General features: G+C 35.3%; 1 protein-coding gene across 5 annotated transcripts in view; it reads left to right on the top strand.

The window, feature by feature from the left end:
• The window catches only part of LOC102671182 (pleckstrin homology-like domain family B member 1), a 71,548-nt gene that overhangs the window by 40,270 nt on the left and 20,013 nt on the right, over positions 1-11,265 (top strand). For 4 of the 5 annotated variants that reach the window (XM_031512503.1, XM_031512504.1, XM_031512500.1 and 1 more), the window contains 3 exons: positions 7,735-7,908; positions 8,320-9,616; positions 9,977-10,910. In XM_031512503.1, the coding sequence (XP_031368363.1) occupies positions 7,735-7,908; positions 8,320-9,616; positions 9,977-10,910 (2,405 nt within the window). The remainder of the gene's footprint in view (positions 1-7,734; positions 7,909-8,319; positions 9,617-9,976; positions 10,911-11,265) is intronic. The other variant, XM_031512502.1, reaches the window with a different exon arrangement.

Genomic DNA, 11,265 nt, shown 5'->3' with positions numbered 1-11,265 from the left:
AAATGTGCGTATATTTTATTTTTTTTTTTTTTTTTATTGAATAGTATAATCAGATGTGACTTATAATTGACGAAGTTTAATCGTGAAATTTTTAATATTTGTTGCTTGTCGATGTAATCGTTATATCGTTGAAATTAGGTTTTTTTCTTTTAGTATTGTCCTTGTTTTATCGTCTTCTTTTTCTTTTTATTTTCTTCTTTTAACATAGAAAATGTTACTATGGATGTGATTCCATAGTAATTTGGAATTCTTAGACTCGTGTGCGGTCCGCGTTCCTTGCATATATTTCCTCTCTCTTCCTCGATGTGCTTGTTCATTTTATAGCTCGTACGAGATTCTTCCAGAGCGTAAATCACATCGTATTGAATATTGAAACGCCAAAGTATGTTTTTCAGAGCAATAGAATTTGAAATCTTGATTGCTTTTTAGGATCTTCTTATCGAGAAGATTATCCTTCGTTAATTAACTTTCGTCATTAAAGTTAACGCGTACATATAGTATATTATGTTTCGAATATGTTAAAAAGTCTAGAAAATTTTAAAATTTGAGATTTTTTTTCAATTTTTATGGTAAATATTGTTTTTACATTCGCTCGGAACAATATGAGGCGTAAAGCACGTATGCTTATTCACGTAATTTTTATTGATTCTTTTAGAATTGTTTTTTCTTTTTTAATAAAATTTTAACTATAACTATATATTTATAACTAATTTTGCCTCGTATCATTATATACTTGTATGTGCAATAAAAAAATACTACAATACTTCCAAGAAAATCCGCTCTATAATTAAATAATGGCTGCAATGAAATGTGATTAACTATAGTGTGCTCATAAATCATCAAACATACGATGATCTTGTTCAGGACACGTTTCATCCGTACTTTCTTCTCGTATAGAATATTTCAGTCTAGTGCGTCAGAAATACATTTCATGGGAAGGAGCATATGTCCAGAAATTTTATTTCATGTTTCCAGAAACACACTAGCCTTCCTGAAAGCGATGAATCAAAATAGTGCATCCATCCCATTTTGCAGTTAACAACCTCGTCAATTATAATTTTTTTTTTTCATTATTACACATAGAGCAAACTCAAAATTACTTTATTAAAATCATTTGTGATTTGTTTTAAAAATACTCGTCTTTGAGAAATTAAATATTAATTGGAATTAATAATTTTTTAGAAATTGGAATTCATTATACAACTTCAAAACCGCGAATTCATCTGCAAAATTCCCTCGACAAAGCAAAGATCACGGACATACTCCACAGTTATCCATATTCCAGATGACTCAAAAAAAAAACCTTCTCAATCAAGAAGCACTAATCAATGTTTAATTAACAATATACGATTTCCTGTAATATATATATCCTAGAAATCTTCGTGAAACATCTTTAAGCATCTTAGAACTATCGTCTAAATGTTAAAAGTGTAAGAAAAAAATAGACGATGATGGTAATGATGACGAGCTGGAAGATGCACTGCACAAGTAGAAGAAGAAGAAGAAGTTAAGTTTACAAAAAAGGAGAAAAAGTCAAAGGGGAAAAAAAGAAAGAAAGGAAAAAAAAAATTATGAAGCAACTTTGTGATGGTGCACGTTCACATGCACAAAGTGCACGTGCATAGCCTCATATATGACGCCTCTGTACACGCGGTATATAAATGGCGTAAAGGCGTTTACGCGGTCGAAGGGGAGTCGGAGGAGAGGACAGTAACCCACGAGGAACGTTCTGTCTCATAAGCGTGGTACGTTGCACTTAAATATAGTCGGTGCATAGAGAGGAAGATAGACAGAGAGAGGATCCATGGAGAAAAAGGGAAAAGTGTACGACGTATGTTTGAATGTGCGTGAATATTGGTGGAAGAAAGATAGAGAAAGTGGCGGAAAGAGAGAGAGAAAGAGAGAGAAGGGGAGAGAACGCAATATAAATTATTGCATGAGTCAATCCTCAAAGTGGCGTGTATTTTCAGGCGACGTTCGTTTTTCTCGGCTGTTCTATTATTCTCTTTTAGCACGACCGGCTCCCAGTCCTGGAAGTAGTACGCTCACGGATACGAGCGATCGAAAGTAGCGCGTTTTCTTTCGGGGGAGGCTGTTCAATGTTTAACCCCTTACCCCTTGCAATTCAATCGACAGATGTTGAATCAAGAATTACCGTTTTAATTTGAAAATTTCGCTCGCAAATCGATCGAAATAAAATTGTAGAAAGAGGTGAAAATATTCAGATATTGGAAATATAAAATTTGTATTAATAAGTAGCTTTTACATACAATTTATCCTCGAAGAGAACAATTAATCCTATTAGAGCAAAATCAATAATAATTTTTCCCCTTTGTAATTGAAGAAACACAGATTATAGAGGATTGGACCAATAAATTTATATGATATTCTCTTAAGTATACTTTTGATGTGAGAATGAAGTATGTTGGGATTCAAAGTTCAAAGTTTTTAATTCTAAAGAATTATGTTATTTAATATCATTTTTTCGAAAAAAAAACGCCCAATAATTCTCATTAAAGACCAATTATAAAATAAACGATGCAAATGCAACCGGGAATAAATTGGACCATCCATCATTCGTAAAGGTGATTACGCTAAATATCCCATCTAATCGTTCCAGAAGCGGAAGCTTTATTGTCGGTCGATGCATTTCGCATTCGCATTAACCTGATCCACCGGATAGATATCAACAAAGAACTGATCACAGCCGCGGCACACGCGACCTCGTAGAACGAAACGATCGCCAGGAAGTAATCCTTCCTGTTTCTCGTTTTCAGTACGTAACTGTCCAACGTCATTGTTTGACCAGCTTTTAACACGTTCAACCAGGCTTGAGCCGTTGATGCTTGAAGCGCTGTGTCGACGCAAGACATAGTGTCAGGCTTCAAAAACAGAGTTACACGTTTTACACTTTGAGCCGTGTATCCTTTTAAGCGTGCCGTTGTTAGTTCTGTACTAGAGTTAGGTGGATGTTTAGAAATCTGTTGTTGACAGATGGAAACTCGTTTCTCTTTTTTTTCTTTCTTTCTTTTCTTTTTGGAAAAAGAAGAAAAGATTAATGAAATAAATTCTTTTTATATTTTTCGTTTAATCTAAGATTTGTTTGAGATGAGTTAATTTGAGATGAGTTTGGTGAATTGATTTCGTACTCGATATGAAATAAAATATAAACAAGAAATAATTTTTTAACTTTTTTTTAATTTTTTAAACATCATAAATAGATATTACGGAGTCACGGTAATTAAGTGATACAGCATTTAAATATAGCATATAAATCTATTATACGTGTGTGTAACATCTACATGTTAGTTTAAAATATAAATTTCCGTTGTTAAATGGTTTTGCAATATTTATATATATGGATAACGATATCATTCTCTTGCAGTGTCTGCGGTTTTACCGAATTAAAAGTCAATTTGTCTTTCGTTATCGCTGGAACAGTTTTATTTCTTTCAAGATAAAATGGATATGATACGTTCAGATAACTCGGCAAAAGAAACAAATTATTACAGTAGAATTATTTACGAACAATAAAAGGAAACAAAAATTTAAGTACGTTGAATGAAAAAAAGAAGAAAAAAAGAAATCCCAGGAAAGAAATTAATATTCTCATTATAGACTTATACTTTTCTTTGTAATTATAACTTTTTAATATTTTTAATCAATTAATATCTATATTTTTATATTATACATCTAATTTTAATCATCTTCTAATTAAAAAAAAAATCTCATACGCAGAGATATCGAATCACTTTCACTTCCATCGAAGCCTTCAACAAAACCCTTCACCCGATAAATTTTTTTTCAGATCGATGCATTCCATCAACTCTCGTACCAATTTCAAACCTATTACACTTATATCGCATATTTCCCATCTCTATGAGATCGAAATAATCAATAAGAATGAGAACACAGAACGGCAATGGAATGCAATGGTCTCTCTAAGATATCATAATGCGGAGAATGCAAAAGAATCGTGGTCGAGCATGAGTTAGCTCGGATTGATCAAAATCACGAGTCGAATTGAACGTGGCAAGTCTCTCTCGTGAACATGACACGTTCTCACACCTGTTTCCTCCTCGAAACGGTGCTGGCTCCATTGAAATTTATAATCGTGCCAGACGAACCACGAAGAACTTTCTCCAACCAGGACGAAATTCTGTCTACATGAACGTAACTATAAAACATATAAATTGGACGATCAACCCAAAAGAGCTCGATCACATTTTTCCTGATCTCCCGTTCAATCTCCCGCCTTTGTATCGGCTCGTATCTCACGATCTTAATTTTAGTAACCAAAACGATCTCTATTTTCTCTATTGTGTCGAGAAATTATTGGATTGGTGCATATTTTTACTTCTTCGAAAGTGTTTTTTCTTTTTTTTAAATCATATATACAATCAAAATAATTTTCAAATATTTTCCTCTAAGACTACATATTATTATTTCATATTGTTAGGTAAATTAGTTTTCTTTCTCACTTATTTCTTTTTCTTTAATCCTATCAATTTTAAAATCTGAAGAATCTACATAAAAATTTATGTATCCTCGTAATTATACTCAGCCTCATTATACATTCAATTTCAATAATAAATATAACCTTCACGGTTTAATTAAATATAGTTTTTCTGCGATAGTAATTTTTCTGCAATATAATTATGTGTAATAGATATTCGCAGGCGTATAAAAACACACGAATAATTTATTTAAAAAAAAGTAAAATCTATCAAATGATCTATAGAAAAAACATTATAAAATATTACAAAGAATCTAAAGTTTCTAAATCTGTTTTTCCCTCTTCTTTCTCTCTCTCTTTCTCTCTATTTATTAAGAATTTCGTGACTGGTTGTTGTGTGATCGAGGATCGTTTAGCGTGTGGATTACACGGGATGGATGGTCCATCAGCGTTGATGGAATTACAGTTTGCAGCGGTTGTAGATCGCAGATGCGATTCGGTCGGTGTAATTGCACATACTCCTGCCGGAATCGCAGCTACGGATCACTACGGATTTATCGGGTGTTACGCAACGCCGTCAATTTTGTTAATTCATTGCTACGAAGCTAGGACTGGAATGCAGATAGAGCTGTTCTGTGGTGGAGCTGCTTTGAGCGAGTGAAACTCGTTTTATTGGAAACTTGTGGGTTTTCGCGATATGGATCGCGAGCTATTCGCATAACATTACGAATAAACTTCTTCGAATTAAATTTTCATTTCATTAACTAATTATTTAAAAAAAAATCAATGATCTTGATATACATGATATATTGGCAAGGTCGTTAAAATTATAAAAAATTTATATTTTAGGATAAATTCAAAGTCTGAAAAAAATTTCTTTGCATAACATAATCCATTGAGGTAATAATATTAAAAAAAGAGACATAAAAATTGTGATTCAATGCTCCATTACAACTATCAAAGTTACTAAAAATACACATCTTTTTTTTTTTATCTCATTTCCACCAAAAAAAGAAAGAGAGAGAATAAAATTCTTACACAAAACAAAAATTCGATAAAAACAATATTCGATATATCAACTCTCGTTTCAAAAATTCCCTCAATTCCATTCTTATTTACCACCAACCCCCGCGGAATCCAAAATATTTACATTTTACAAATCATCTGATGACAACGATGTATGAAACAGAACGAAGGGAGAAAGAAATTAAAAAAAGAAGAAAAGAAAAGAGAAAGAGAAAAGAGTAATTCTCGAAAATCGTCGCGTGCTGCGTTTCGCAAAGTAGGCGAGCCTTCTTCACCCCTCTGCACGAGAGGTGTATTTTGAACGTTGCGTGGCGGAAGCTTTTCCAAAAAGACCGAAAATGCGCGAGAGAGTGGACGACCGCGCCAAAACTAAATATAACATCCCAGTCCTTTGTAGAATGCGCCGCGATTTACTCGGTTTCTCTCGCAGATCCCGTATATACTAACCGAAGTTATTTCGCGTTAATGATCGAGCCGACCCTTTCACGGGGAATATCCTGCGAAAAGTAACGCGGTTGGTGGTCTTTTTCTTTTTCCTCGGGCACGCTTTTTCCCTGCATTCCGCTCCTCGAAAAGGGGGATTTTCGGATCAAGATGGTAAACTTGGTTTTCAACGCCTTTGTCGTGGCTCTCGTGCAATTCATGATTTTTTTTTCGAAATTAATAATCGAGTTGTTGGCTCGTTTCGATCGAGGTTGCGCAAGGGGACCGGAAGTTATCAGGCGGATGTATTATTAGATGCCACTTGACGGGTCTATAGTTATTCGATAGTTATTCGAGTGTACGCTTGAAAGTTATTCGACTAGTTTTAGTAGTCTTATCGATGGTTGATATATTTTTGGTGAATCGTTTTTCGATTTTTAATTATTATGCAAGATTAGAAATTATTTCTTTTAGCAGAATTCTTAGGAAAAAATTATATAGTGAAAGGGGTTAAAATATTAATTGAAAAATTGGAATTCAAATTTCTGATTCGTTTTTCGTGTTCGATTATGTGTGATGCATAGACTCTTTTTTTCTTTTTTTAAATGTGTTCTTAATAGTTTTCAATTGAAAAAAAAAAAAAGAAAGTACTATTAAAATATCAAAAGTTTAATTCTATTTTTGTTTCATGAATATGTATTACATGTAGCCTCATGAAGATTTGCTAAGTAAATCTAGTAATTTAGATTTCTCATCGTAAAGTATTGATTTTCGAGAGTTAAACAACGTACGAACGAATCAGAACACCTCAATTTTTAATTCAATTATACTTTCATTTACTTCTCTCCCACGTCATTTCTCCAATTCAACAAAAACCCAATTAACCACGGCCCGACAACTAATTCATAACATCCTTGCTCGCCGTCTAATTGTCCAATCAAGCAAATGCACCATTGAACTTCTTCGACTTCCTTCATTTAAGCCTTAAATTACACAAACCCATAATGCACCGTAGAGAAAACGAATCACGATGCACATATATTGAAGTATATCCCGTTCAAGTAAAATAAACTTTATCATTTTCTTTGTGCTGTATTTGTTGAAGAAATAAGTTTTAGCTTTTATATAAATCTCTACAAAATAACTACAAATTATCTAATTCCCATTTAAACAATGGATGAAACATTCGTATTAAAAATATAATTCAATTTGAAAGTAAAATAAATACCTTCCATTCAAATTATCTGTTTCCACACGTGTACAAATTCGATATCCACCACCCAGTATGTACAAAATGCCTTTGAAGTTCGTGGCTCAACTTCGCGAACCAAGACAGTAAATTTACGAAGATGAAAGCATGTATGCGCAAACACAGTTCCTCAAACGATTTAGTACCAAGTTAAAGGTTTTCGAAGGTTTGCGCGTACTGTTGGCATCGGTTTCCTTCCCATCTAGAATAATAGTTAAATTTGTATCACGCATTTCTCGAAAACCATGTTACATACTGCATTATTCTCAGATTTAGTGCACTCCTTGTACTCCAGCTTATTTTCGTCTCGCGCTCTCCAACTCTAGATTCATTCGATCTTTGTTTCCTCAGAAGATATTTGTCCACTATTGTCCATTTTAGACTGTTTTATAAACTTTGTTTATAAAATATTTTTTAATAAATAATATATTTATTGCATTAAAAAAGGAGCAAAATATTTCTTTGATGTTTAAAAAAATATAATTCTACCAATTGATTATTAATTCTCTCTCTAATTGGAGCACACAATATGAAATTAAATTAATTATAATTGTTCTATATATATATATTTCTTGTTTAGGTAAGTTAACCCTTGGATCAAGTCGAGATGCGGATATTTCTGTCGTTGGTACTGGCGTCGAGTCCATTCATTGCACGATTGAAAACAATAACGGCGTGGTCACTCTTCACCCCATAAATGGAAGCACGGCAGTCGATGGTGTACCGATAAATTCGCCTGTGAGACTCGCTCAAGGTAAGACCTTGACTCACATACGAATGGCCAAGTACAAACCTTTTTTATAAAGGTGTCACTTGGTCAATTTTCTCTGCTGAAATTAAATTTGATATTTTTGACAATATTAAAATGATATCAAAGTGTGGAGAATTATCTTGTAAAATATTATGCAATATCTCTATTCCTTATTTCATAGTTTCTAGAAAACAATTTTATTTCATTTTCATAAAAAAAAATTTAATTTTTTTCTTTCATCTTTTCTTATAATGTATTTATAATTTGATATTATAAAAATATCAAAGTATGTAATATATAAATGTGAAAAATTTTAACTTTTTAATTATTACGAAATATTTATTCTTTGTTTCAAAAAATATTCAAAATTAAAAATCTTTCCTCATGATTTTACATATAAATTTAACGTTTCAGGTTGCATGCTGTCCATCGGTAGATCCAACTATATGCGTTTTAACCATCCAGCCGAGGCGAAACAATTACGATCGGTACTACCGCACTCGAGAATCTCCATGGCGCCAATAAGCTTCTCTCTACCGGACGGCCAACTTCAAGAGAACTACCATTTGGAAAGGAAACCACCGGTTGCACCGCGAAAATCCCCGAGAAATTCTTGCTCGGACGAGGAGATGGGTTTCCTGGGGAAACTAACGAAATTCGAGATGCTGTCGAAGCAGAACAGGAACAATTGTGTCTCGCCAAAAGTCTTTCCAGCGGGCGCCATTACCACCAACGTGCCTGCCGATCAAATTCTCGGCCATTCGAGATCCTCCAGTCTAATCTCGTTGAAGAATAACAGCAACAACAATTCACCTTTGCAAAATTTAACGAATTTAGAAAGAAGTTGTTCGAATACATCATCCTTCAATTCGTCCTCCCCCGGCCATTTGCTCAACACATCCTCTCCAGGCAGCTGTTTCGTATCTTCCTCCCCCAACTATTGCAGCGACGAGAATCGTCAAAGAACGGAGATCAGGCCGGCCAGTAGATCCAGCACACCCAACCATCAATATCAGAACATTTCATCCCCCAATCACAATCAGATTCAAATGTACTCGACGGCAGAATCGTATCTGAAAACCTACAAGCCATACTATCGAGACAACAACAACGAGAACAACAATCAGAATCAAACGACGTCGAAGAACAATGTCAATCAAGCGGAGTTAATGTCACGAAGCTTCACCTGTCAACGATCGACAGATCTTGACGATTTGAGAGATTTCGACATGAGTCAAAGCCTGATCGTCACTAAAACCACCACGACCGAGTATCTCCAGTTAGAAAAGTTCGGCTCGAATCCTAACATCTGCAACAGCCCTAGCAACGGGAATTTCTGCGGTGCGAACTTGAGGAGCGTAGGCGGGGCGCAAGGGTTTGGATCGAATCCGAATATCAAGAGGATACAACCGCCTAGCCCTGCGTTCAATCGAAATCCGAAGTACAACGAGCCCAAGAGAGGTTTCGGCCGGGTGAAGAGCCCGACCCCTAGCACCGGAAGCGGTTGCTCGCTGGAGGAGCTGAGGGAGAGACAGATCGACGCGGAGAATAAGCGACGAGAGGCGGAGAACAAGAGGAAACAGGCGCAAGAGGAGAGGCTACGGGAACAGGAGGTCGAGAGGCAAGAGAAAATGAGACTCGAGGAGATCCTCGCCATGTGTGCCGAGTACGAGAGGCAGAGCACCGTGGAGAAACCAAGGCAACCCAACAGGTGAATGGGTTATTTGCATGCGAGAAGGTTGGAGTTTGACACGGAATCGTTTACCGTTCTCTTTTGATACGTCGTCCACGATTGTAATGCGTTATGTAGTGTGTATTATAGAAATTGCAAGACTCTTCTTCTCTTCTAGGAGAATATGTCTATTTTGTAATTTGAAATAAATAGAAAATTGTAGATCTTCTCATAGAAGATGTACAAGAGGATTTTAACTGCATAACAATACGCTGCATATTTTTATTAAGTATTATAAAGTAATTTTTTTTATATCTTTGCTAAAGTCAATCTCTGTTATTAATAACACAAAATCTTTTGTACTTCAAGTCTACAATATCTCGATATTTTCTTTTACAGAATCAAAACGAATGGCTCGCTACCACGAGACAAACGCCTCGGCTATAATTCACCCTTCGACAGCCCGAAGAGCCCATCAAAAAACCAACCCCATTTCTCCTTCGACACGGCGAAACAATCAAACTCGGCTTCGTACGAGAACGTGAACGTACAAAATTCGAAAATGCTGTTCCAAAATGGCAACTCGCCGAACAATCGTCGAAACCAGACGACGAATCATCCGGACAATCAAACGCAAGATCATCTACAATCAATCACGTCTAACAACAATAACAATAATCAGTCGACGATGTGGCCAAACGTTGTTGGCAACGGGGATCATACTTTTTCCGGTTCGATCTCGCAAGCTCGTAGCTCAGGCTATGAGAATACAACCATCGATGGATCGATGTTGAACAATAACGATGTAGGTTATGGAAAGATCATCGATCCAACGAAGGACACTTATGGAACGATCCAATTGAACGGGACCAGGATCAATGGGCAACAGAACAAGCATTCGCGAAATTATGGTAACTCGATGAATGGGAACGTAAGCTTATACGAGAATGTAGTGATTAATTCCGTGCAGAACAACAATCAAAACAATCATTCCATGCCAAAGAAGAATGGCCAGTTGTCGAACTCGTGCGAGATGATCGAGAACAAGCTGGCGATATCGAACGACGATCTTTTGGAAGCTATCGAGCAGCTTTCCATGCTTTCCAAGTCCAAAGAAATTTGCACGATCCCTAAAAAGAATAATTCGGAGAAGGACAACGCGAAATCGAACGAAGCTAAGGCTGAGAAAGAGAGGAAGGAGCTCGAGGAGGAGGATAGGAAAAAGTACATAGAGTTTCTTCAGAATGAAAAATTGCATATTCTTGGTAATATGGATATATTGAAGAGGAGTGTCGCGGATATTGAGATCCAAGAGGAGGAGATTAGTAGGGAGGTTGGTGTGATTTAATTTTTCTTTTAATTACAATATAGGCAGGGTATTTATAGCAATTGTAAAAAAAATTAGAGTTGCAAAGTATTTCCTGTATTTTAAAAAAGAATATGGAAAATATTATTGTCTTATAGTTTTTCTTTTGATATTTTAAAGATATTTTTATTTTCTTTTCAAGATATGAATGCGTTCAATACTAAGGATCATCGACAATTCTTTATCCTCTTATCTGAATTTGTCTTCGAGTTAAAATTTATTTATCTTTTTGTATTTCGCATAGAGATAAGATTCTATCTTTTCCTCTTCAAGCGTGTTCAGTCACGTTTGAACATTCGTGCATCGAGCATTTCTAAATATA

This window comes from Apis dorsata, unplaced genomic scaffold (genome assembly GCF_000469605.1).
Source record: "Apis dorsata unplaced genomic scaffold, Apis dorsata 1.3 scaffold_452, whole genome shotgun sequence".
Classification (NCBI taxonomy): domain Eukaryota; kingdom Metazoa; phylum Arthropoda; class Insecta; order Hymenoptera; family Apidae; genus Apis; species Apis dorsata.
Note: the sequence above shows the minus strand (reverse complement) of the source record. Positions and strands in the feature narration are given on the sequence as shown.